This window comes from Zerene cesonia, chromosome 16, assembly GCF_012273895.1.
Source record: "Zerene cesonia ecotype Mississippi chromosome 16, Zerene_cesonia_1.1, whole genome shotgun sequence".
In the NCBI taxonomy this organism is placed as follows: Eukaryota; Metazoa; Arthropoda; class Insecta; order Lepidoptera; family Pieridae; genus Zerene; species Zerene cesonia.
This window is the reverse complement of record NC_052117.1, coordinates 3,039,731-3,063,237: the sequence shown is the minus strand read 5'-3', so window position 1 is coordinate 3,063,237 and position 23,507 is coordinate 3,039,731. Positions and strand designations below refer to the sequence as shown.

At 31.6% G+C, this 23,507-nt stretch overlaps 5 protein-coding genes across 5 annotated transcripts; 1 reads left to right on the top strand and 4 right to left on the bottom strand.

Annotated features, from left to right (window-relative positions):
• Positions 1-2,845: 2,845 nt before the first annotated feature.
• On the bottom strand, positions 2,846-4,271 carry LOC119832858. Its single transcript, XM_038356654.1, has 3 exons — positions 4,114-4,271; positions 3,726-3,809; positions 2,846-3,017 (listed from the first exon to the last, which is right to left on the bottom strand). Exons 1-3 carry the CDS (start codon positions 4,126-4,128, stop codon positions 2,934-2,936), a joined length of 183 nt encoding a protein of 60 aa, XP_038212582.1. The 5' UTR covers positions 4,129-4,271; the 3' UTR covers positions 2,846-2,933.
• A 2,029-nt stretch (positions 4,272-6,300) lies between these two features.
• Positions 6,301-10,393, bottom strand: LOC119833043. Its single transcript, XM_038356913.1, has 5 exons — positions 10,276-10,393; positions 9,745-9,919; positions 8,468-8,612; positions 7,684-7,795; positions 6,301-6,479 (listed from the first exon to the last, which is right to left on the bottom strand). The coding sequence occupies exons 1-5, from the start codon at positions 10,391-10,393 to the stop codon at positions 6,301-6,303; spliced, it is 729 nt and encodes a 242-aa protein (XP_038212841.1).
• A 452-nt stretch (positions 10,394-10,845) lies between these two features.
• LOC119833087 (mitochondrial ribonuclease P catalytic subunit) lies at positions 10,846-15,857 on the bottom strand. The gene is made up of 5 exons (XM_038356960.1): positions 15,558-15,857; positions 14,684-15,458; positions 14,175-14,558; positions 11,351-11,540; positions 10,846-11,017 (listed from the first exon to the last, which is right to left on the bottom strand). The coding sequence occupies exons 1-5, from the start codon at positions 15,592-15,594 to the stop codon at positions 10,871-10,873; spliced, it is 1,533 nt and encodes a 510-aa protein (XP_038212888.1). The 5' UTR covers positions 15,595-15,857; the 3' UTR covers positions 10,846-10,870.
• Positions 15,858-17,077: 1,220 nt separating this feature from the next.
• On the top strand, positions 17,078-20,281 carry LOC119832859 (protein crooked neck). The gene is made up of 5 exons (XM_038356655.1): positions 17,078-17,332; positions 17,440-17,625; positions 17,735-17,850; positions 18,215-18,371; positions 18,617-20,281. Exons 1-5 carry the CDS (start codon positions 17,294-17,296, stop codon positions 20,258-20,260), a joined length of 2,142 nt encoding a protein of 713 aa, XP_038212583.1. The 5' UTR covers positions 17,078-17,293; the 3' UTR covers positions 20,261-20,281.
• A 580-nt stretch (positions 20,282-20,861) lies between these two features.
• On the bottom strand, positions 20,862-22,752 carry LOC119833008 (N-alpha-acetyltransferase 20). The gene is made up of 5 exons (XM_038356877.1): positions 22,515-22,752; positions 21,774-21,889; positions 21,352-21,481; positions 21,057-21,193; positions 20,862-20,970 (listed from the first exon to the last, which is right to left on the bottom strand). The coding sequence occupies exons 1-5, from the start codon at positions 22,565-22,567 to the stop codon at positions 20,885-20,887; spliced, it is 522 nt and encodes a 173-aa protein (XP_038212805.1). The 5' UTR covers positions 22,568-22,752; the 3' UTR covers positions 20,862-20,884.
• Between the last annotated feature and the right edge of the window lie 755 nt (positions 22,753-23,507).

Below are 23,507 nucleotides of genomic sequence, written 5' to 3'. Positions count from 1 at the left end.
CCCCCCCCCCCCCCATCAAGGAGATGTTGGACTTAATATTTTTCTAGTTTGAGGAATAATTTTCTTACATTTTATATAAATAATTATATTTTCATTTCAGGAAAGATTGCGTTCAAAATTTTTAAAACAAATTAAACAGTTAAAAGCTTATTTTTGATACATAATATAGATAAGTCCATAATGAATCAACGAAATCAATATGAAAATTAGACGATATTTATATATTCATTAAAAACTTTCACTTAATTTTACTATAACATAGTGTCGCTAAAATGAAATAGAAACGACTATCTGTTTTGCATCTCCACTTCCGCAATTTGAGGTAATGGAAGCTCTATTAGTTTTTAACTTTTTGCTTTAATTTTCTTTAACTAATGTTACATCACTTTTAGCGAATTTATTACAGAGGACAGTCAAATTTAAATCTTATCTTAACCATGTCTTGACCGCAATAAAGTTGTCGTTTTTTACTTTTAATATTTAAGAACGAAATAATGACGTAATGAGTGACAAACTTGGATGGAAAGAGATAATCTTAGATAGATATGTTTTAAAGTACCTTTCTCTTGTTTACGGAAAGAAAAATAAATGATAAAAATTTAAATGAGATAATTGACATGAACGGTACAGTAGGTAATGGACTAATTTACACAATTTTTTAAAGCTATGGTAATTTGAATCTTGTAGATATGTAATACCTACCAAATTAAGTGTATGTATACGGTAAATAAGATACTGTATAACTCGTCATTACTCTACTTTCAACACAATCCTTTTAAAATTAAGAAGGTACTAGATATTATAAATACAGTGCCATATTTACAAAATAATACCCACATAATACTAACGTGTATATAAGAAGGATGTATATTAATAATGTAGGTACCTGTATAACATAAAATTAATTTGATGTTTTTATTTATTATCGTTATTAGGTATTTATACCCGAATATATGCCTTCGTAATTATTTATCAATATTGTAATAACGTGTTTGTTATTCATTCTAATAAACTGCGCTATATATTTAATAACATTGTATTACATAACTATACAAATAGTTCCGTTTCGTAGATTAGGCAGATATTATGTGATCACTCTTTCTAATTATACTTACAAGTCTTTAGTCGTATTTGATTTATTTACTATCTAATTATGTGTAAAATTTCAACAAAATTTATGTGAATTATACCGAATAGTTAGTATCTAGTATAGATTAGCTTGAAGTATAAGGTATTTTTGTGTCATCGTTGGCAATGAAGCTTGCTGGTGGGTCGCCTGCTAGAAAACGCTTCCACGGCCTATTTACATTTGCAGAGGCATTGCCGACTTTAAATTGTATGGGAATATAAGTGAAATATAAGGGAATAGATAGAGCCTCCTCCATAGTGTAACTAATAGTAGCAATATAGTACATTAGCGAACGAATAATACGATAAATAACCAAAAAACTTTAAAATCGGTTCAACCGTCTATTGTACCGTAACCGTCTTCTATATAGATATCGTCGTAATATTTTGATATTGAACAAAACATTTTATATTATATACTACTACAAAAAAATAAACCCCAGCCAATAAATGACGCAAAAAATTTGTTCTAGATACATGAGTGCAACGGAATCTGGTTCTGATTCACATCTCTTGTTCCTTTTACAGCTATTCTGACCACTTTTACTCTCGAGCGCTGTCGTATTGCAAGCACGTGGTTTTATTTTACTATTGTTCTTATTTACCTCATCTTTATAATCGGACCACGTGAGCGGAAACATTTCTTTAGCGTTTACTGTGTGGTGATGAGCAAGTGGAGAAACTGCTAATGTTTCTATATTAACAATAATTTGGGTAACAATACATTAAGTAATTTAAAACAGGCCTTCAAATACATGTTTTACTAACATTATTCTTTTTGTTTTGTAACCTGAGATGATTATCTTATGACGTTTACGATTCTTACCTATGGTGATATGATATAGTACTGCACTAGATAGTATAATATTGTATTAATGTGTCTATTAATGCCAGAATTAATAAATTTACGTTTAAATTACTGACACGAATAGACAGAATATTTTCGTAACACGACTGTAAGCTTGATTGATATGTATGAAATAAACTAACTACATTACTACGTAACAATCAGAATTACAAGTGAAATATTTTAATTTAAATAAGTAATAAATATTCTACTATTTACTTTTTTCCGTGAAGGTGTTCGCAGCTAAATTTATTTTGATAAAAAGGCAAAAGTATTATTCAAGTACATATACCTACCTACCTATACGCTAAATCTTACATCTCCAGAGCAAATAAATATCACTTCCGGTCTGAGAACACAAGGTAATTTCATCGACCGAAAGAAAAAAACTCTCATAATAAATTTCTAACGTTTATGGACATTGGGAACACAAAAATTCCTTTGCGTTATATAAGAAATATAACGTTATGTCACCGCTCATTATTTATGCGAATGATAAGTTTTGTTCATTGCTGTGAACAACAAGACTTTAATAAGATTCCACTTTATAATGAGGCACGAAAATATTAATTTTAATTACCTATCTGGTTATAAATTTTGGGTAATTATGCTTATATATATTTAATATGTGAGTTACGTATAATATGTTTTATATTTTCGAGGATATTATTATTTTTACTTATCTATTGGTTTAGTTGTATAATTTTCCCATATCTTTGGAAGATTATAAATTCTGAATAGAGCGAATTTTAAAAACGTTACTATAAATTAAACATTTCTTTCGCATAGCATTACATTTTAGCTACAACTACAAATCACAACCACACTTTGGAAGATATTTAACATGAAATCAAAATATAAAACAACAACTAATGATTGAGCACTTTATTTTGATTAAGACGGCATGATTTGGAGTGAACCAAAGGGTACTTCGTTGTGGGAATGGACGGTATCAGCTTCAGAAGTATGGGCCAACATAGCCGGGGGCGACGAAACGGCCTCCGAAAGCGTCGTTGACAACTGTTGGGCCGGCGACTATGGTCTGAAAATATTATTATGCCATTACAAACTTTGATTTATATAATTTTAAAGAATAGATAATGATCTATGAGGGATAGAAAATTTTCAAATAGGTGTGAAGGTAAAGGGAAATCCAATGCTGTCGGTTTGTTTCGATAAAACTTGAGAACGGCTGGGTCCATTTGCCTGATTTTGTTTTCTAAATGTTAAAACGCCGAGAAACATAAATAAATAGGCGATAAGAAATTAACAGAGGTCATTCATATGCATAATAATAAAAAAATCATGGCACTTATTCGACATTTCTCGTTACTTTGGTAACAATGAAACAAAAATTTATTACATTTACTTGAAGCATAAACAAAAAATACAGTCAAGTTGACAACCTTTTTTTTTGAAGTCGCTTGAAGATGCAAAATTGTATGTAAGTCTATAATTGCAAAAACGATTATTTTTTCATCCCTTACATTAAGTTGTGAACAGCTACAGAGAAAGAGTACAGCAAACTTTAAAAGTCGCTACTTAAACAACGTCAACTCAGAGGGATTGGTACTTATAGCTGATGATGTTTCACCGCGGTAAAAAGTAGCCTGTGACTCTGGCACCCCTACTATTTCCAGACACAAAAATACTATTATAAAATCACTTCGTTGTGATGAGAGCCAAATACAAGCACACTTTCGCATTTATGATATTAGTAACAATAGTAAGAATAAGTGAGGAACCTTACCCTGGGTCCAGCAGCGGCAAATCCGGGCCAGATGAATTGAGGAGCAGCTGAGGCGAGAGCCAGGCAGCAGAGGGCGAAGATCACCTACGAATACAAATAAATATAAGACCTAGACTTAAATAAAAGTTTCCTGAATAAAATACCTACATTAAATTAAAATGCAGGAAAGGCTAAAAGGCTATAATGGTTAAAAGACTTTTTTTTCTTGTAATTTTGTTGCGTTTAAATATATAAAAATGTCTGAATTTCTTATGAAATTTAAAATGTGTTATTTAAGGCACAAATATGATTGATTGATTATGAAACGAATAAGAACTATAGAATACAACTCTTTGAACACTATGCAATATGCACTTGCCACTGTTGATATGAACAAAGCAATACGTACTAGGAATTTCATCATTTTGCTAGTTGAAGGGTTTGGGTAGATCTCACTAGAACTGCTTGTATGCCTTCTTAGTGCAAACTATACTGATCCACGGAAGACGGACGCGTTATATACAGCCCTAGAAGGTCACCAGGTACTACGATACCCTAGGCACCTCCTAAGACAACAACTTGTCTGAATATTAAATGATAACTTGCCTTTGAAAAAATGGCGGCTCGATTTCATACAAATATGGTAAGAACAATAATAAATAATGAGCGCTAACTCAGATGCCAGGTGTGGCTCATGTTGGAAGGTAGTCTAATTGCGGCCAGAGATACATATTCGTTACATTCTAGTCATAATTATAACCATAAATTGAAATGTTTAATGCACGTTATGGGCTGTATCCCGGCCCATGTTTGTTTTAATCATGTCAATGCTTTTCTACTATATTTTTTAATTTCGTACAATTTCTAAATGACTTCAGAATTGTTAAATACCTAAAAAAGAATGCTATCTTTAATAATAGAGTATTTAATTTAAGGATATTTCCCAAAATAATAATAGGTCCGACAGAGAAAATAGAAGCAATAGACAACTAAATTTCAAAAATGTCATCCAAAATAGGAACAGAAGGGGAAAGGTGTAAGAAGAACTTCAAATAAAAGGAAGAATATTATGACAGAATCATACGAAATGAATATTATACAGTTGTTTTGGGTATTGAGATTTGCTGTAAGAAATTAGTTAAAAAGATTAAATTATATTTTTTATTTATCGAAATTATATTATAATTTTGATGAACATTTTTTAACCACAAATCTCATACAGTGTGATTGTTGTTTTCTTGACCTATAATGGAGACTAATAAATTTGATTGAAGACATAGTAAACCGACTGGTTAAAGTTTTATATATGTAATTATCCCATAACCTATGATAGTCAGAATATTGAGTGAGGCAACATGATTCTGGGATCATCTAGCACCTCCCGCAGAGATCATAGTGTTCACCGGGGTACACGAGATGATCCTATGGTATCACTTTAAAAAAACATATATTTTAAATTATCGAAATCGGCAAATGGAATGTGACTATATATTTCAATTCCCGCTCATAACATTCTAATTCTGAAAACACGATATAACTACTTTTGTATTTTTATATTTAGCTACTATGGTATTTAATTATCATTTTATTTTAATATGAAACATGAATTATCTTTCCTGTAGTATAAAAGGTACAATATAAATAGAAACGTTCAATAAAGCTCTGATAAGCACGAGGTCATAATTATGCATATTCTTATTAATAAATTCATAGTAAAAGCGTTTAATTAAACCAGTGTTTACATTGACATGATTCTCTTTGTAATCTATGCAATGACCGGGATAATAAGTAATATGATAAGCTAATTTTTAGCCTTCGTTCAGTCTTTCAAAAACATCCATTAAAAGTTTAATTTATATTCATCCATGAAATAATTAAATTCTTACGCAAGTATTGTAACTTACGCGGTTATTATACAGTTAATACAAATTGCTATAGTCCTATTTCGTCAAAATCATAAATTAGACTTCGACAAAAAAAAAATGTTGTTTTCTAGTCTATGCTATAAGTGCTTTGAAATCATAAGAATAATCTCGATAGGTTCATAAATAATACATTTCTTTGTAGAGAACCCTAGAGTAATATGTCCATGTAGAACTAGATTGAAATGTGGGCGTTCCTCATAGCTTATTAACATAGCTGCCTTGTCTTTGTTGACGATACAATTCATAATTTGCTATTCATTATTTCCCTGCATGTATAAGTTATTTCTAGATTTTTATCGTATTTTTTATTATCCATGGCCATGGAGATACCTATAGGTGTGCCTAAACGGTATCTAGTTAGGGAAAAGAGTTTAAGTTATCACAACTCACGAAAACTACATAAATTGTACATGCTCTTAAACCTAAACCTATTCAAGGCAATTAAAACCTAATATAAACCTAATAATATACACCTGATGATGAATGAATATTACAGTATATTCAGAAGCCGTACGTAGTTATATCAGTATATTCTTATAGAAAAGCTCCCTATCGTTAAACAATACTAGGCTAAACACCCCCTTGTCCCAATAGTAAATTAACTAGAATAACATGATTTAATGTGATGATACATTTGCTCCATGTGTCCCCATATCATCTCCAAACAAACCTTAGCATATAAGAGGTTTCTCAGTGTCAAGCCGCATATGCTCATCGATGCTCGACTCTTTCGGCTCAATAGCATCAGCCCGGTACACTGCATTCTCGATCCATACCGCGATGCGATCCGATATCGCCACCATAAACCTCGCCAGACGCCCAGGATCCGTTCGAGTGGGTTTTGGTTCGCCTGTTCATCACTGATTTTATATAAACAAACCCCGACATGTAATGCATTATTCTTATTTTAATTGAATATATATATTACTCAAACAAAATTACCTACAATTTATATAACAATTAATTGATATCGTTGCAGAAATTCAAATAAGGGTGAAATTTTCAGGGGATAATTTCTAGTAGTAATTTCTAGTATTATACATCAATAATCGCTAGCTGAAGATTAACATAATCATTAATGGTAATATTGCATAGTAGCCTATTGGAGACATACTTGATCGTGTAGATTCCTTAATCGGAAGGTTCATATTTTATAGATATTCATATCTTATCTATTGATAATTGGGAAACATTTCCAGATTGAAACATGTGAGAAAATATGAATATGGAAATACTCTCTAATAAATTATTGGTCGTAATAGACTCTAACTAAAGTTATATTTATCTGGCGAAATGCTTTTGGCATTAATATTCTAATAGATATTAAATGAACCCTGAAAATACCCATGAAATGATGCAAGCTCGTAGGCCGTAGCGAATTTCTGAAAATTGCCAAATTGAAATTCTCAAGCGTGTTAAATTTTAAACACTTTCGCTTACGGAAATCGCAAAATTATTTTAGTAGTCCTTACCTTTCATTTTAAATGATTCAGCGCTAAAGAATATATAGCCATCGCTTAATTATATGTAAGGGTACGTACTACCAGGCTCTTGCGTCGCCTACAAGGCATCCGATTTTCCCACCTATTTAATAGTATAATCAAAATATTTCTCACTTCACCGTATTCATTTTATTAATGCGGCCGGCTGCACTATATTATGCAGGTGGGCGTACAAAAAATAACCACTTCCACGCTTGATCAGATCCAAAAATTTAACGTCAGCGAAGTGTAGAACATTAAGATTAGTAGATACTAAAAATAAAGCAAATTTTATTTTTCAAAACGTCCATGTTAGATTCCTTCAGGCAGTTTTCTTGTACCCAAAATTAACGTCATGGTTCCTAACAGCAGATCTTTGTATGTCATTTGGTTTCACACTTTCTTATACTAACTGATCTTATGGTTCCTGTACAATATACATACATATGCACTTTTTTTTCAAGCATAAACCCAGTAAGGGTTCAGCTAACAGCTTGCATACGATATATTATAGGTAAAACAATAACCACATGTAACATAATAGAAAAATATGCATAAAAAGCTATCTCTAACCAAGTATTTCAGCAACTCGTTCCAACACAACATCAGCTATGCTCCTAAGTCGATTGGAGACCAATATTTCCTTCTGCCCTTTCGCGATGTAATCACAAAGGCGGTAGGCCACCTGAGACAACATTAACATAAATATGCACCCGCGCATTAAAAAAGTATCATTACGGTTATAAAGTTGATAATAATGTTAATGGATGCGAATAATTTGTTCGCTGACACGTGACAACAAGAACGTGCCTTTGTGTTCTCCAGTGTATCACCAAAAAGAACAGAGCATTTTCGAAAATTATCTAGTTAGTAAGCCATATCGTGAATAAAAAATATACATAAACGAGTATATTATTAAAACAATCGATTGTGACTATAACTTCTACGAAAGATAGCTGTTTTCAATTATTTAGGCTGACTTCAGAGTCACGCTAAACCACGCTGACTGTCGGTGCTGACTGCCGAAACATACAGCGTGACCCTAAAACCAGCCAACCACTATTTAAGTTTATTTATAATAATACGCTGTAGAAATATGTATAAAATTATTATCAATTCTACATGTACATCATATTCCAGCAACAAAACAACACTTTTATACATAACTATACAGATCAGCTAAAACAAGTCGTTCTAGCAATTAAATAGTAAAAATATAACGCTGTATGTAATACCAACGTAACACCACTTTCCGCGGTCTTATGAACTCGCATCCTTACTGCGGCCAACAATTTGTGAGACAGTTTCTCTACAAGTCTTACCTAAATATTACAGAGTGCGTTATGAAATAAATAACCTGTGCGCTAAAGTTAATGAGCCACTTCTGCCTCTGACGCAATTCGCGCGCTTTTTCCGCTTGCTCCTTACGACTCACCATGCCGCCGGGGCCCGACCAGTGTTTAGACGACGCGCTCACAGCTTGAAAGTACTGTTCCGTTTGTCTATAAAGTTGTTTCACTGGTATTATGTATGTTTTATTTGGTTATTTGGACTTTTCTTATTCAATTTCAACTCATAGCGCAACAAGGAACAAGGAACAAAGTTTTCGAAACATTATAACCTGGAATAGATTATACGGTAACCCGCAACGTAACTATAGACCGGAGCAATGGCTATTCTAATTTCTAGCCAAAGAATTGTTACAAATTCTCATGTTCTGATAAATCACTGATGTCAATAATGAGTAATACAAATGTTCTGTAAATATAATGGCAAACATAGATTACATAAAGTCGCTAATGTATCTACTTCTAATCTGAAATGGAGTCCGGGTAAGAGAGGGGAAATTACTAATAGGATATGAGGAAGAGAAAGGGATATATTATCTTTATTACAAATCGCGCGAAAAGTACTTTTGTACGTACTTCGACAGATTGCTGCTTACGCTTGGTTACAAGATATAAATCTATGCAAGATTACCTCAAGTAAAATTAATTCTATCGACTATGAGCGTTGAATAAATGAAAGAATAAAAAATACTTAAGTGTACACCATAAATTATACAATTACAAGAGACAGAAGAACTTAAAATGTACAGAGGGCGGCGTGACCTGATTCGCTTATAGCGATAAGACAACCCGAAATAAAGGTTAAAAAATGAGGTGGTGGTGCACTACAATATATTATAATTGATTGAGAAATTGTAAGTTATATCTCAAACAATAAGAATACTTAAACTATTAATATCATAATCCGTTAAAACGTTATTAACTCATGACAAAATCTTAATATATATAAATCTCGTGTCACAATGTTTGTCCTCAATGGACTCCTAAACCACTTAACCGCTTATAATAAAATTCGCACACCATGTGCAGTTCGATCCAACTTGAGAGATAGGATAGTTTAAATAATTTTAATTACGATAAATGACAACCCGGGCGGAGCCGGGGCGTGCAGCTAGTGTATTATAAAAAACTTATTAAAAATTAATATATCATTTTTATGTCTTCCAACAACCTACGGCTGAACTGTCAATGTTTTTAACATCATAGAGATAGTCCAACATACCTCATTGCCTAAACTCAACTATTAACTTAACTCAACATAAATAATAAGACAAACAAATCTCACTCAGGACTTAGGAAATAGTCCTCTTCCAATGCGCTTTTAATCTTATCTCTGCGGTCTGGTGGCAGTATGGCGCACTTTTCGTCCCACAAACAGCGCAGGCGCCGCGCCGTAGGTCGTGATAGCATTTCTACACGTTCCATTATGCGACGCCGAGGCTGCTTCTTTGATTTGCTCACTTTATACAAAAGTTGGTAAAATTTTACGAAACTATACAAAATATTTACAATTTTTAAAGCGTTATTTGTAACGAAAAACAAGATATGATTGAAAACCTAACACAAATATAGTTTCTTGATAAATGGTACAACTCTTGTGTCTAGATTTTAACCTTTTTAATGCATACATAACAAATAATAATTGAATACTAAATGCTACGGATATTAATTTAACAGAAGAATGTTTATATTTAATGTTCAACATATAAGACAATTTATCATAGCCCTATAGAACAATAAGAAATATTTGCATATATGTATTAACTTTACCAAAACATAATTTTTATGTATAAACTTTATACTCATTGTTACTCACTTGCGGCTGGATCCTGAACATTTTGCATAACTTTAACATTCTGTTCGGATGCAGTAGAAAGGTTTGACTTCGATGATTTCCTGGACGCATCGTCCACAGACCTCCTTCCTTTCGGCATTTTGAAATATAAAATAAAATTGCGAATATCACACTGTTAATTTTACTGTAATTGCAATGAGGGGAATAAAAAATGACAATGGATCAATCAGTTTATTTTATTTTTGTACCATAGAAATAGATAGGCTACTTAAAAGAGGTTATTATCTATGTGAACCACAACCATATGTATTTTACTTTTATCAAAAATATTTTCTACAAAGCCACCGACGATCCTGGGGGAATGTCCCACTCTCCAAAATCCAAACTGGGGCAAAATGAGAACAATTTTCTATCAAACCCAAAAATAATCACGTCAATTAATTGAAAACCCACAAATTTATCGAGTAACAAATACAAAATAAGAATATTCTGTTCTGTTCTGTTTCTGTTTTTTTCATGAACCTTCTTCGTTTTTGACGTCAGTTGATAAAGGAAGACAATATATGGATAAAAGTAAATAAATAAAAGGTATTTTTCATAAAATTTATATAATTGGCTAGGTTTTTTGTCGTAAACACAACCACGTAGCACAGTCGGGAACACCATCGTTAACTTTGCCTTCATTGCAAGAATTTTCAGACTCGTACGGTATGTGCCACACCCCGTTATTGAATTGCGCGCACGGTGTGAACGGTAGGGGAGACTGAAAATAATTGATAATAAATAATAAATCGATATTTTTCAACGGAAGAATAGTATCACCAAATTTTAAATTTTATTCCTCTATTAGGATCATCAGAGTCATCACGTTAGTAATTGTGTGATTTTCAGTAGGATGTCGGAGAAGGAACCGAACATTTAAATTATTCCCTTAACTACACACTTTAAAAATTGATATATATGATACATATTATAAATTATTGCAATATATTGGGGTAAGCAGGGAGAAAGTTAAAAAATAAGTAAATTAAAGTTTTTTTTTTTTATACATCAAGATTCTCCACTTTGCTTAACGATATAAAAAACATCTACCTACCTGTACACTAGGGCCTCTTTTGGACATGAAAACTTTCCATTGATGCTGCCACTGCCATCTTTGGAAGATTTTTCTTAAATTCTCGTCTTTCAAAACAAAACGATGACCTCTTAGCAAATCACGCGAGACAATATCCGTGTGAGAACCGCTGAGTATGGCTGCTGTTATGAAGTATGGATCGTCTTGGGATCTGCGATTTGAGGTTTAAAAAAATATATACAGCGAAATTAAACAATTTTGCAATAAAATACCAAATGCTTTAGATTATGAATGTTTTGTTAAGGATAGTTTTACACAACACATTACATATGATATCGTACGAAAAAAAAATATACTGAATAAGTTAAGGGTATTAAATAACTTTTAATTATTATAGCCTAAGATTCAACTGCTCGATTCTATGCATTGGATTAGAGATAATTAATTTTGAAATACAAATTGTTGCTATATTATTCATTTTATTTTATTGTTTTTTTTTTATAGATTATAGATATGTTAATCAAATGAACGGATTTGACCATTTATTCAAAATATCAGTAGACCAAAATGTATTCAATGGGTATTAAATATGCTGTCGCTAATTGGTTCTACAATCTAGACATCTATCAAAGAAGTTATGTTTCAACAAAACCCCCACCTCAAAACAGTAAGCGCCCAAACGCAACCGCATTCCTAAACTAGCATAATAAATTAATTTTAAAATTTAAATAAAAAATCCTGTAACCAACTCGTTTATTTTCCGTATATAACCCATTCGACAGTTTTAAAAGCGAAGAAAGCGGAACAAAAGTATGAGTCACCTTCGTATTTAATTAATTTATTAGTCTAACAGAGAAGTTGGCAATGTTGTTTGATAAAACTATTCACACAGTATTTTCTTGGGTTGATTTACGCGAATATTATACATTTGGAAATTAAAGTCTTTTAAATGCGATTTATTCATCATATTATTATGGGAGACTCCCCGTGACCACCCTCGCTGTAAAGTGTTCGAAACGTCGGATTAATAATATAATGAATAAATCGCGTTTTAAATCCGATTAAGTCTTTAATTTCTAAACTATTCACATATATAAGTACATTTATTATTTACTAGCGGCCCGTCCCGGCTTCGCCCATGGTACATATATAGCCTATAGACTTCCTAAATAAATGGGCTATGTAACACTGAAATAATTTTTCCAATCGGACCAGTAGTTTCTGAGATTAGTGCGTTCAAAAAATACAAACAAACAAACAAACTCTTCAGCTTTATAGTATAGATAAAATTCATCAAGAATCATCATCATCAGCCCATATATGTTCCCACTGCTGGGACACAGGCCTCCTAAGAGGGTTCAGGCCATAATCCACCACGCTGGCCAAGTGCGGGTTGGCAGATGTCACATGTCGTCGAACTTTTAATTCTCGGACATGCCGGTTTCCTCACGATGTTTTCCTTCACCGTTTAAGCAGTGGTGATGTTATCCACATGCGCAGATAAATTGAAAAATCAATTTATTTCCTGCACGCTCGCCCGGTCTCGAACCCCGACTTATCGATTTTTAAGTCCGAGGTTCTCACCACTGAGCCACCACTGCTGACAAGAATACGCCATATTAAAATGCAAAGGAAAGATAGAACTAACTCTAATTAAAAATAGAATTCTACCTCAGTAATATCTTTAATAATACTTGCATAATTGCTGTATTGAAACTATAATATAGTGCAGTTATTGCTACAGCCAATAATAAACATTACCATATTCAACTTGTATTTTCTTAAATTATAATAATATCATATAAATTCTACTTCCTATCTGCATGTTATTATTTCATTAATATCTGCATACATACATGAGACAAAGAATTCTCTAGGTATCTCTATTTTTAGCTGCTGATACAATAAATCACACAATTCATTGTATCACTACATTTATAGTATTATATTATTGTTCTATGGTGAAAGCATTGTATGTGTACTTATTATGCTGTGGTGTAGTCATGATAAATGTTGCTCTTTTATTTTTTTCCTGATACTCGCAAAAATTAAAATTTTCTTCAAAACACTAAGCCAGATGATCAAGATTTTCATCCTAGTTGACTGATTATTTTTATTTAATCCCTTTGTCTTTTTTTATATGAAAGAAATATATTTTTATTAATTTCCTATTATTAGGAATTCTTATAAGGAATAATAGTGCCTATTATTCCTTTGAATGTTTGGATGTGAAGAACCTTCAAATTGTCAGAATTAGATCAAATTTAAACAGGACCACAGAAAAAAATTATGCCAGAAATTACAAAAAAGGGTTGATATTACAATACAGATGTTTAATCGTATGGTTTAGTTTAGAATGTTATATATTAAATATTATACAAGACACTTTTTTAAGGTGATATGGTGGTATATGGTAATCAACCAGCATGTTCATAAACATTTACAGAGGCTGTACGCCTGTACAAATGCACTATATGGATAAATAATTTAATGCGGGAGCCAACCACGCTACGGCACGAATTGGGCCAGCTCGCACCGAGGAAGTACCACACCCTAACAGCAAAACCAGCGTGAAATAATAGCATGCCATTGTGTTTCGTACACAATAGAATTGTTTCGTTTACAACATTAAAAAAAATAAGCAATAAGGAAAGGACTAGGAAGGGTAAGGAAAAGGATACCAGCCTCAGCCTTGCACTCAGCAAACAAATCACAGTATCACACTACTATTTCACACCAATCTCTTGTTGGAATGTAGTACCTTCCCCGGTGCAAGCTGGTCCTATTCTAGGCAAAGCATGCTCAACTCTCACACTAGCAAACATCAGAGAACAGTGTTACTTACAAATCATCAGTGAAGAATGTTAAGGATTTTGCCATTAAATACTCCAAACCAGATCTATTCCACTTCAACATATGTTTTCTTCCAAGAAGCAATATTTTCATATCCTTTTGTGCAAAATAGTTAACAACATGGCCCAAAACATACAGTCTATCCTTAATATTTTTATTTGCTAAGAAAGATATATTCAATGCATCCAACACAATATCATAAGGTGCGGTCTTTTCAACAAACTTTGAAAATCTTTGCAGTTCACCGGGAGACGATTTTAAAAATAAATCAGAGCCTACAATTAGCTTGTCCTTTACATTATTTTGGAGTTGTGTAAATTCATCTTCAGTCAGTTTTAAACAATCCAATGTTTGATGGCATGTTGTGCATTCACCACTGTAAAACAAAATTACAATAGATTTTTTTTTTTGTTTTATCTTATAGATTGTTATGTAAGACAAAAAAAAACTTTATTCATTATACAGTGTTAGTTATTCAAATAACCTGTAGATAACACTTACGTTTTTCTGTGAATTGAAGTTATATTTGCTTCACATTCTACTTGTATATAGGCTTCTTTAATTCTATTTGCTGTTACATTTGTTATTGGAATACAACTATTTGATATATGAGTGGATATTTCATTTAAATATTTAAAAACTGTTTTCTTGTCCTTATATTTTCTGTTAATATATTTTATCCATTCTTCATATGCATAGTCTAGGAGAGGCCTTCTATCATTTACACTCTTAGTTATCATTTTCATGGCTTCTGCTTTTTTATTTATCTTAAATAAAGTTCCTATTAAAGTACTATATGCTGAATGAGTTGGAGTCCCACTTACACTTATGTCTTCTAAAAGTTTTATACACTTCTTCCACTCATGGATGACGCACAGAGCATGTAACAAGTTCTCAGCGGTAGAATAATCTAATATTTTATACTTTTTATGTAATTTATCATAGGTATCCAAAATAAACTGCTTCTGTACATTTGATAGTTCATGCTCCATTCCATAATGAAAATAAAGATTGAGCAAGCCATTGGTAGCACCCAGGGAAATATCTCTGTTATTGTTTTTTAAAAAATCAGCAAATGTCATGGCAGCATCAAATTCTTTATTTCTTACCATAACTTTTAGCATCATTGAATCTATATTCTTATCATTATAGTTTCCATACTTTTTTAAAATGTTTTCTTGTACTAAAGACCAATCCCTCACACCATTAGCAAGAACTGATGTCAGATAGTCTATTTGCTCTGAAGAATGTAATCGAATAAAACATTTTGTTTGACCTGAAATAGGTATTACATATTTTAGAAGTAGCTTATATAGAAGTATATTATATTTTAGAAGTAGTCGCTATATTTAAAATATTGTAATTATTCACTTACACTTATTAAATGCTAATAGTCGTCGAGATAGCAGCATGTTTTCATACACCTAATTTTTATTAATAAATAATGAAAGTGCTAAAAGTTCTTGATCATGTTGGGTAGAAAGTAAATAATTAAAACAATTTGGTACAAATTAGTCTCATTTATAATTTACAATTTTATATATATATATATATAGCTCGATTTAATATCTGAGATAAAACTTTAGGTATATTAGAAGTAGTTCATTCTTTATTTATAAAATCCTATTCGAATTCATAACCTATAATCTCTACAAACATTTTTCCCAGAGCTCATTGTCGTCAAAGAATGTCAACTGTCACTGTCAACTGACAATTTTCAATAGTCTAACAGCCAAATCAAAATTGACACCGAAATTTTTTTTTTTTTATGTTACAGTCGGCAATGGAGCTGGTGGGACGCCTGATGGTAAGCGCTACCACCGCCCATGAACATTTGTAGAGGCATAAGGTCCTTTGCAGACCTTACGCCTCTACAAATGGATTGCCGACTTTTTGGGAAGGGATTAAGAAAGGATTGGCGATAGGAATAAAGGAAAGGACTGGGAAGGGTAAGGAAAAGGATATGGGCCTCCGGCTCCCCCACTCACCGAACGAAACACAGCAGAATGCTATTTCACGCCGGTCTTCTGTGGGGGTGTGGTACTTCCCGGGTGCGAGCTGACGCAATTCGTGCCGAAGCGTGCTCGACTACCACACACAAAACAAAAAAAAATGAAAATTACCCACGGGATTTGGGAACTACTCAACCACAAAGTACTTTTATATATATGGAAGATGGAGGAGAGAATCATCGAACGGTACGTACACTAATTTAGCAAAGGATTTTTTAAAGGTTAAGTCTGTATTGGTGCACAACAATTTTGGTTAAATCACCTATTGTTTCTAAAGGACTTTTTTAATTTTACATAAAAATGCATGCGACACGACACGTAATTTATAATTGATAAGCCGCACAACTACAGCTAAAAAAAATATTCTAGGCAACTTCTGAGGAAGATGGGTGAAATGGATATGATTATTATATCTTTCTTGTGTAAGGAAGAGGAAAAGAACCGAGCAAGAACAGGCAAGAAAAAAGCAAAGAATATGTAACAATATACCTAACATTTAAACTTGCAATATGAAGAAGGCCATTATAATACGCTTTGGCCACGCCTTAAGAAGGATCTTTTTTGACTGATTATGGAAATGAAGTTTGTCGAACTGCCCTCCCCGGCAGCGGAAGTACACGTCGACAGTTTTGGTGGTTTGATCAACTTTGCCGCGCAGTTCTCTTGCGGTTTATTGCGTGTTGTCTCATACAGTTTCATATAAAGAATATTTTCTTGGGCCTAGTGCGGTCCTGCCTTTATATGAGAAAATTTTATTTTTTTATATATTACTTACTATCCATAAGATGAAAATTTTAAATTTGGCAGAATTATTAAATATAATCTGTATTATAGGCATAATCTATATGATTTAGACCATAGACTATAAACTAAACAATTAGAATAGACCAAAGAGTAGACTAGACACTTTGCGTCAATTTCGTATTCACATTTTACAAGAGTAACAACTGTGTTTTCACATGAATGTTCAATGCATAGGAATTTACAAGTTTGTCGTGCTTTGCAACAGAAAGGATATACTTGCATTATAAATATATAGTAATATTATTATTAAGTTAGTCTGTTGTTTCTTATTTAAAAGTTACTTTTTATCTTTAAAATGGAAGGAAAAGCTGCTAAGATGCCAAAAGTGGCCAAGGTAATAACAATAACTTGAATTATATAATTAGTGAATATTTTTTGAAATGAATATTTATTGAGAAGATTAAATATCTTTGAACACCTACTTTTTATTATGTTTTATAGGTTAAGAATAAAGCACCAGCTGAGATACAAATTACTGCGGAACAATTACTTAGAGAGGCTAAAGAAAGAGACTTGGAGATTTTACCTCCACCACCAAAACAAAAGATCTCTGATCCAGAAGAACTTCGAGACTATCAACACCGAAAAAGGAAAGCTTTTGAAGACAACATACGAAAAAACAGAATGGTATACATTGTTTGCATTTGTGAATTATAGTTTGTTTTTGATTTTTTTTAAACAAGAGATATCATATATAAAATTTTGTTTATGCAAATGTAAAGTGTGTTTGTTTTAGGTAATTGGAAATTGGCTAAAATATGCACAATGGGAAGAATCACAGAAGCAAGTTCAAAGGGCACGCTCAATATATGAACGGGCTTTAGATGTTGATCATAGAAATGTAACACTCTGGTAAGAAAACACCAGAATCATTTTATAAGTAGAAAGCTACTTTATTCCTTATTGGCAAAGGACAATATCAACCTACTCTAAGACTTAAAATAATAAGTAAATTTCTTTTATTCTATTTTCACCATATAAATGTTATGTTACTAACTACATAATTAATACAAAGTCGTCTGTTGCATGTCTGTGATAAAAAAAAGTAAGCTTTTGTTGTTTGTTCTACTTATATCTAAATTAGTAAAATTGCAAATATTTAGCATATTATATGCTAAAAAGTAATAAAATAAACTGGATAACAGATAAATACATTATTAGCTCTAATTGATCAATTTGTTTTTTATAAATTTTTATGACATTGTTGAAAATTCAGGTTGAAATATGCTGAAATGGAGATGAGAAACCGACAAGTGAACCATGCAAGAAACTTGTGGGACAGAGCAGTCACTATTCTACCCAGAGTATCTCAGTTTTGGTATAAATATACTTACATGGAAGAAATGTTGGAAAATGTAGCAGGAGCAAGACAAGTGAGTTAAAAATATACTTCTATAAAATTTTGATATTTTGGGTATCTCCAAATATCCATTTGTATTATCAGACAAATGAATGGAAATCATTTTGCCCTTATTTTAGATTATTATAATATTGTTTAAAAATTAGATGTCTCTAATTTTTTAAAACATAATTATACATAAACAAAATGAGAATAATAATTTTATATTTTGAATTTAAAAATATAGACATTGTTTAATCTAGTTCATGATATTTTAAGGTATTTGAACGATGGATGGAATGGCAACCAGATGAACAAGCATGGCAAACATATATTAACTTTGAATTACGTTATAAAGAGCTTGATAGAGCTCGCCAAATATATGAGAGATTTGTTATGGTCCACCCAGATGTAAAAAACTGGATCAAATATGCAAAATTTGAAGAAAATCATGGATTTATTAACAGTTCTAGGAAGGTATATGAAAGAGCAGTAGAGTTCTTTGGTGATGAGGAATTAGATGAAAGATTATTTATTGCTTTTGCAAAATTTGAAGAGAATCAAAAGGAACATGACAGAGCTAGAGTCATATATAAATATGCTCTGGATCATATTCCTAAAGATAGAAATAAAGAACTTTATAAAGCTTACACCATCCATGAGAAAAAATATGGAGATAGATCTGGTATTGAGGATGTCATTGTTAACAAGAGGAAATATATGTATGAACAAGAAGTAATAGAAAATCCAACAAATTATGATGCATGGTTTGATTATATAAGACTTGTTGAAAATGAAGGTAATACGGATATCATTAGGGATACCTATGAAAGAGCCATTGCAAATGTGCCACCAACAAAAGACAAACAATTTTGGAGACGTTATATTTATTTGTGGATAAACTATGCACTTTATGAAGAATTAGAAGCAGAAGATGTTGAACGTGCTAGACAAGTGTATAAAACTTGCTTAGAACTTATCCCACACAAAATATTTACTTTTTCTAAAATTTGGCTCATGTATGCTCAATTAGAAGTCAGATGTAAGAATTTAAAACAAGCCAGAAAAACTTTAGGTATGGCACTGGGTATCTGTCCAAGAGATAAACTATACAGAGGTTATATTGATTTAGAAATTCAACTAAGAGAATTTGATAGGTGTAGAATATTGTATCAGAAATTTTTAGAATATGGACCAGAGAACTGCATTACTTGGATAAAATTTGCAGAACTTGAAACTTTGTTAGGAGACACAGACAGAGCGAGAGCTATATACGAAATTGCTGTTGGTCAGCCAAGATTAGATATGCCAGAGTTACTTTGGAAAAGTTACATAGACTTTGAAGTATCACAGGGTGAAACTGAAAGAGCAAGACAACTTTATGAAAGATTATTAGAGAGAACAGTACACGTAAAAGTTTGGTTGTCATATGCAAAATTTGAGCTAAATGCAGAAAATCCAGACAACATAAATATTGACTTAGCTCGACGTGTTTATGAACGTGCAAATGATAGTCTCAGAAGTGCGGGAGAAAAAGAATCACGAGTTCTTCTTCTCGAAGCTTGGAAAGACTTCGAAACAGAAATTGGTGATGAAATCAAACTTGACAAAGTTATGGCGAAAATGCCAAGAAGAGTTAAAAAGAGACAGAAAATTGTTAGTGAAAGTGGAGTTGAAGAAGGGTGGGAAGAAGTCTTTGATTACATATTCCCTGAAGATGAAATGGTTAGACCTAACCTTAAATTATTGGCTGCAGCTAAAATGTGGCGAAAACAAAAAGAAGTTACAGATATGCCTGAAAAAGATAACAGTCCAAATCAAGAAAAAGAGCAAGGAGAAGAAGCACAGGAAAACAAAATTACACAAGATACTGATGAAAATAATAAGGGTGATTCTGATTCTGACTCTGATAGTTCTCAATAATAAATAAAGAAATTACACAAATTTTCGTCTTTTACTATACCAAAAGTGAAATGGAGGCCGTTTTCTAATGTTAGAATCTTAATGGATTTTATTTTAAAGCATAATCTTAAAAATTCCAACAGGAGCAAAAATCTGGTAAAGAAGCGTCTCTTTTCACATTGTACACTTAGTAATTATCAGTTTCCAACATCTTGTTATTGTGAGTGATATATAACCATTATAATGTATAAAGGAGTAAAAAACCATTTCAAATAGGTCTCTTTAACAAAAACATTTAAATGATTAGTAATCAAAGAGAGAAACAAATTTCCTATACTTTGAATCCTTGAATTCAAATTGGTAAGGATGTTCTAGTACTATTTTGCTCATGTACTAAATTCCCTGCTAAAATAGTTATTATTGCCAAAGTAACTTGTGTCTCTTCTTCACACCTGCACCAAAAACAATTATATTTACGTTTTAAAAGACTAGAAATGACATAGGATATTTGATATCCTGGAAATCCTATGGGAACAAAATAAAATTGTAGAAAGCATTTGAACATAGTAACACTTGGAGGATAATCTGAAGACATAAAACATAAAAAAACAAAACAAAAAGATTCTCTTTTATCAAATATTTTATTTAGTCAACTTCTTCTGGGCGCACTGGATGAGATAATGGTACAACTGATTTCTTTTGGATATCTCTGGAGCAAGCTTTCCTCATATCTAAAATTAAGAGACAGATTATTACAAAATAAATTTCCAAAAATCTTTATATTTCCAAAATAAAGACAAAAGAAATTAATAATTACCATAAGCATCTTCATCTGGATCCCCAGAATAGTATTCTAAAACTGTTCTGTATACAATATATCCCAAATTTTTATACATATTAATGGCAACTTTATTGCTCACTCTTACAAACAAATCCACAAAATATGCTTTTTTTCTAAAAATAAAAATATTTATTAGTTAACATACAGTATGATATCTGAAAGTCATACATTCTCTCATGTTACATGAGAGAAATTTTGAAAATTTAACTTTCTTTTATAATATCCTAAACTTAAAAATAACATAAAAAATGCTTTGACAAAAACATCTTACTTTTCCGAGACATCTTCAAGTATGTTCATCAATGTGGCAGCAATACCCAGCCTTCTATAGTCAGGACTCACTGTCAGTGCAGTAACATGACCATGCCAGTTTTCCCCAAGCCCTTCAGCTTTTCCCATTACTACAACATATTGTTATAACTATTATATATTGATTAAATAATTTTATTTACTACATACATACATTAAAATATAATTGTATGAATTATACAAAAAATGTTGTATACAGTATAAACGATATACAAAACAATATATCTTTTACTCTTTCAAATCAGGTTTTATACGTAAAGAAAAAATTATTAATACATAATGAATAAATATGTTCTTAGCATTTTTTTCTTGTTTTATTTTAAGCAAGTATCATACATATTATATCCATAATCAAGTCTTTCATTACAAAATATTTATTCTTACTGTATCCCATAATTTCACCACTTGGCGATTCGGCAACTTGAAAATACTCTGGCCAGTGGGCTAAGTATTGAGTATAAAATGATAATCCATATGTTTCTGTTAATGGATCCAAGTTCCTGTAAAACAAAATACACTTATTTTTTTATGATTTCATAGCAATAAGCCTAAGAATGATGATTTCTTTTTAATTTTTAGTTTTATAGCATTGAAATGCTTTATAAATGAGAAATTTTGAAAGAATAGAAAAAATTTTGATCCTGCCTCGTGATCAAATTTTTTTCTATTCTTTCAAAATTTCTCATGATGATTTCTTTCAGTGCAATCGTTTTGAGTTAAGCATATTAGAAAGCTAAGCTGGCTTTAATAAGCCAGGTAGCAAGGCAATGTGACATGTAGTTATTCAAGATCATGGCTAGACTCTAGATAAGAACAAACCACTTTATGTTTCCAGAGCACAAAAGCTTAGAGCTGTCCACTCTTACTTGAAATACAGTGCTTCCAGATGGTATTTTCAACAACACCTCTCTACTCATTCAAAACCTATATACAGTCATCATTTATTCAATGTATAAATCTGCCACTGGACCTCTTATGAGTATGAAAACAATATATGGTACTTACACGATGTGAGAAACGTGAACATACATTTATTTATTTTTTTTAATTAAATCTAAACACTAATATAAAAATAGTAGTATATTAGCAGTATACCACTAAATATCATACATAATCAACACTTACACATTATTGAATTTTAACATATCTTCACACGTGAATGGCCTAATAGTTGTCATTGTTTATATTAAATTTGAATATTTTTTATCAATCTTTTTATTTGGTATAAATACAATTAATATAATTTTAAATTAACTTTTCACTACCCATTATCCACATTTTCAAATGTTTTGACGGCTCAGACTTATGGCAAATTGGTACCTGATTCCTGAAAGAAAATGACTGACTGCATATAGACAAGAAAGACGAGAGTTGTCATCACAAAGTAAGTAAAATGGTTACAGTTTGAAAATATTTTTTTATAATTTGGGATAAAAATGTAAAGAATAAAAGAATATAGCACTTATTACACTTCACTAAATATACTTTCTAAATTTATAAATTTGAGGCTTCTGGACTTACTGTCCTAAATTTATGTACTGAATCAGATAAGTGACATTATGATTTAAAAAATTAATGAAATTAGAAATTCTACGAATGGATACAATATCTAAATTTTGGTACTAAATAATCTCGTTACATCGCTTATTCCAAAACAAAACACTGTCATACGAAAAACATAATTGCCTAGTGAAGTATCTATTGTTATTAGAGAACAGTTGTAATCAAATTTAACACGATAACACTTTGCTTAATTTAGTGTAGTGCAATAAGAGCATTAGCTAGGGATAGAAATGTAGAATTTCAATAAGAATCTCATTACATATGACGATAACACCTATCTGAAAATTAATTAAAACCCCTTGATTAATAACTTAAAATAATACTATACAAAATATTAAAAAAAATCAAATTTGTCTTCATTCTCTATCATGAATCTAAAATGGTTCAGTAGATTTTACGTAGGCTAGTTTCCTTTTCCTGACGATTCCCAATCCTTTCCATTCTTTCCAGTCGTCAAGCCCTTCATTACCCCTTTTCCTTTAAAAGACATCATAGATATTTACAGGCTTACACATATATTATAAAACGTTATTCTTATACTGTTTAAGTTAATAT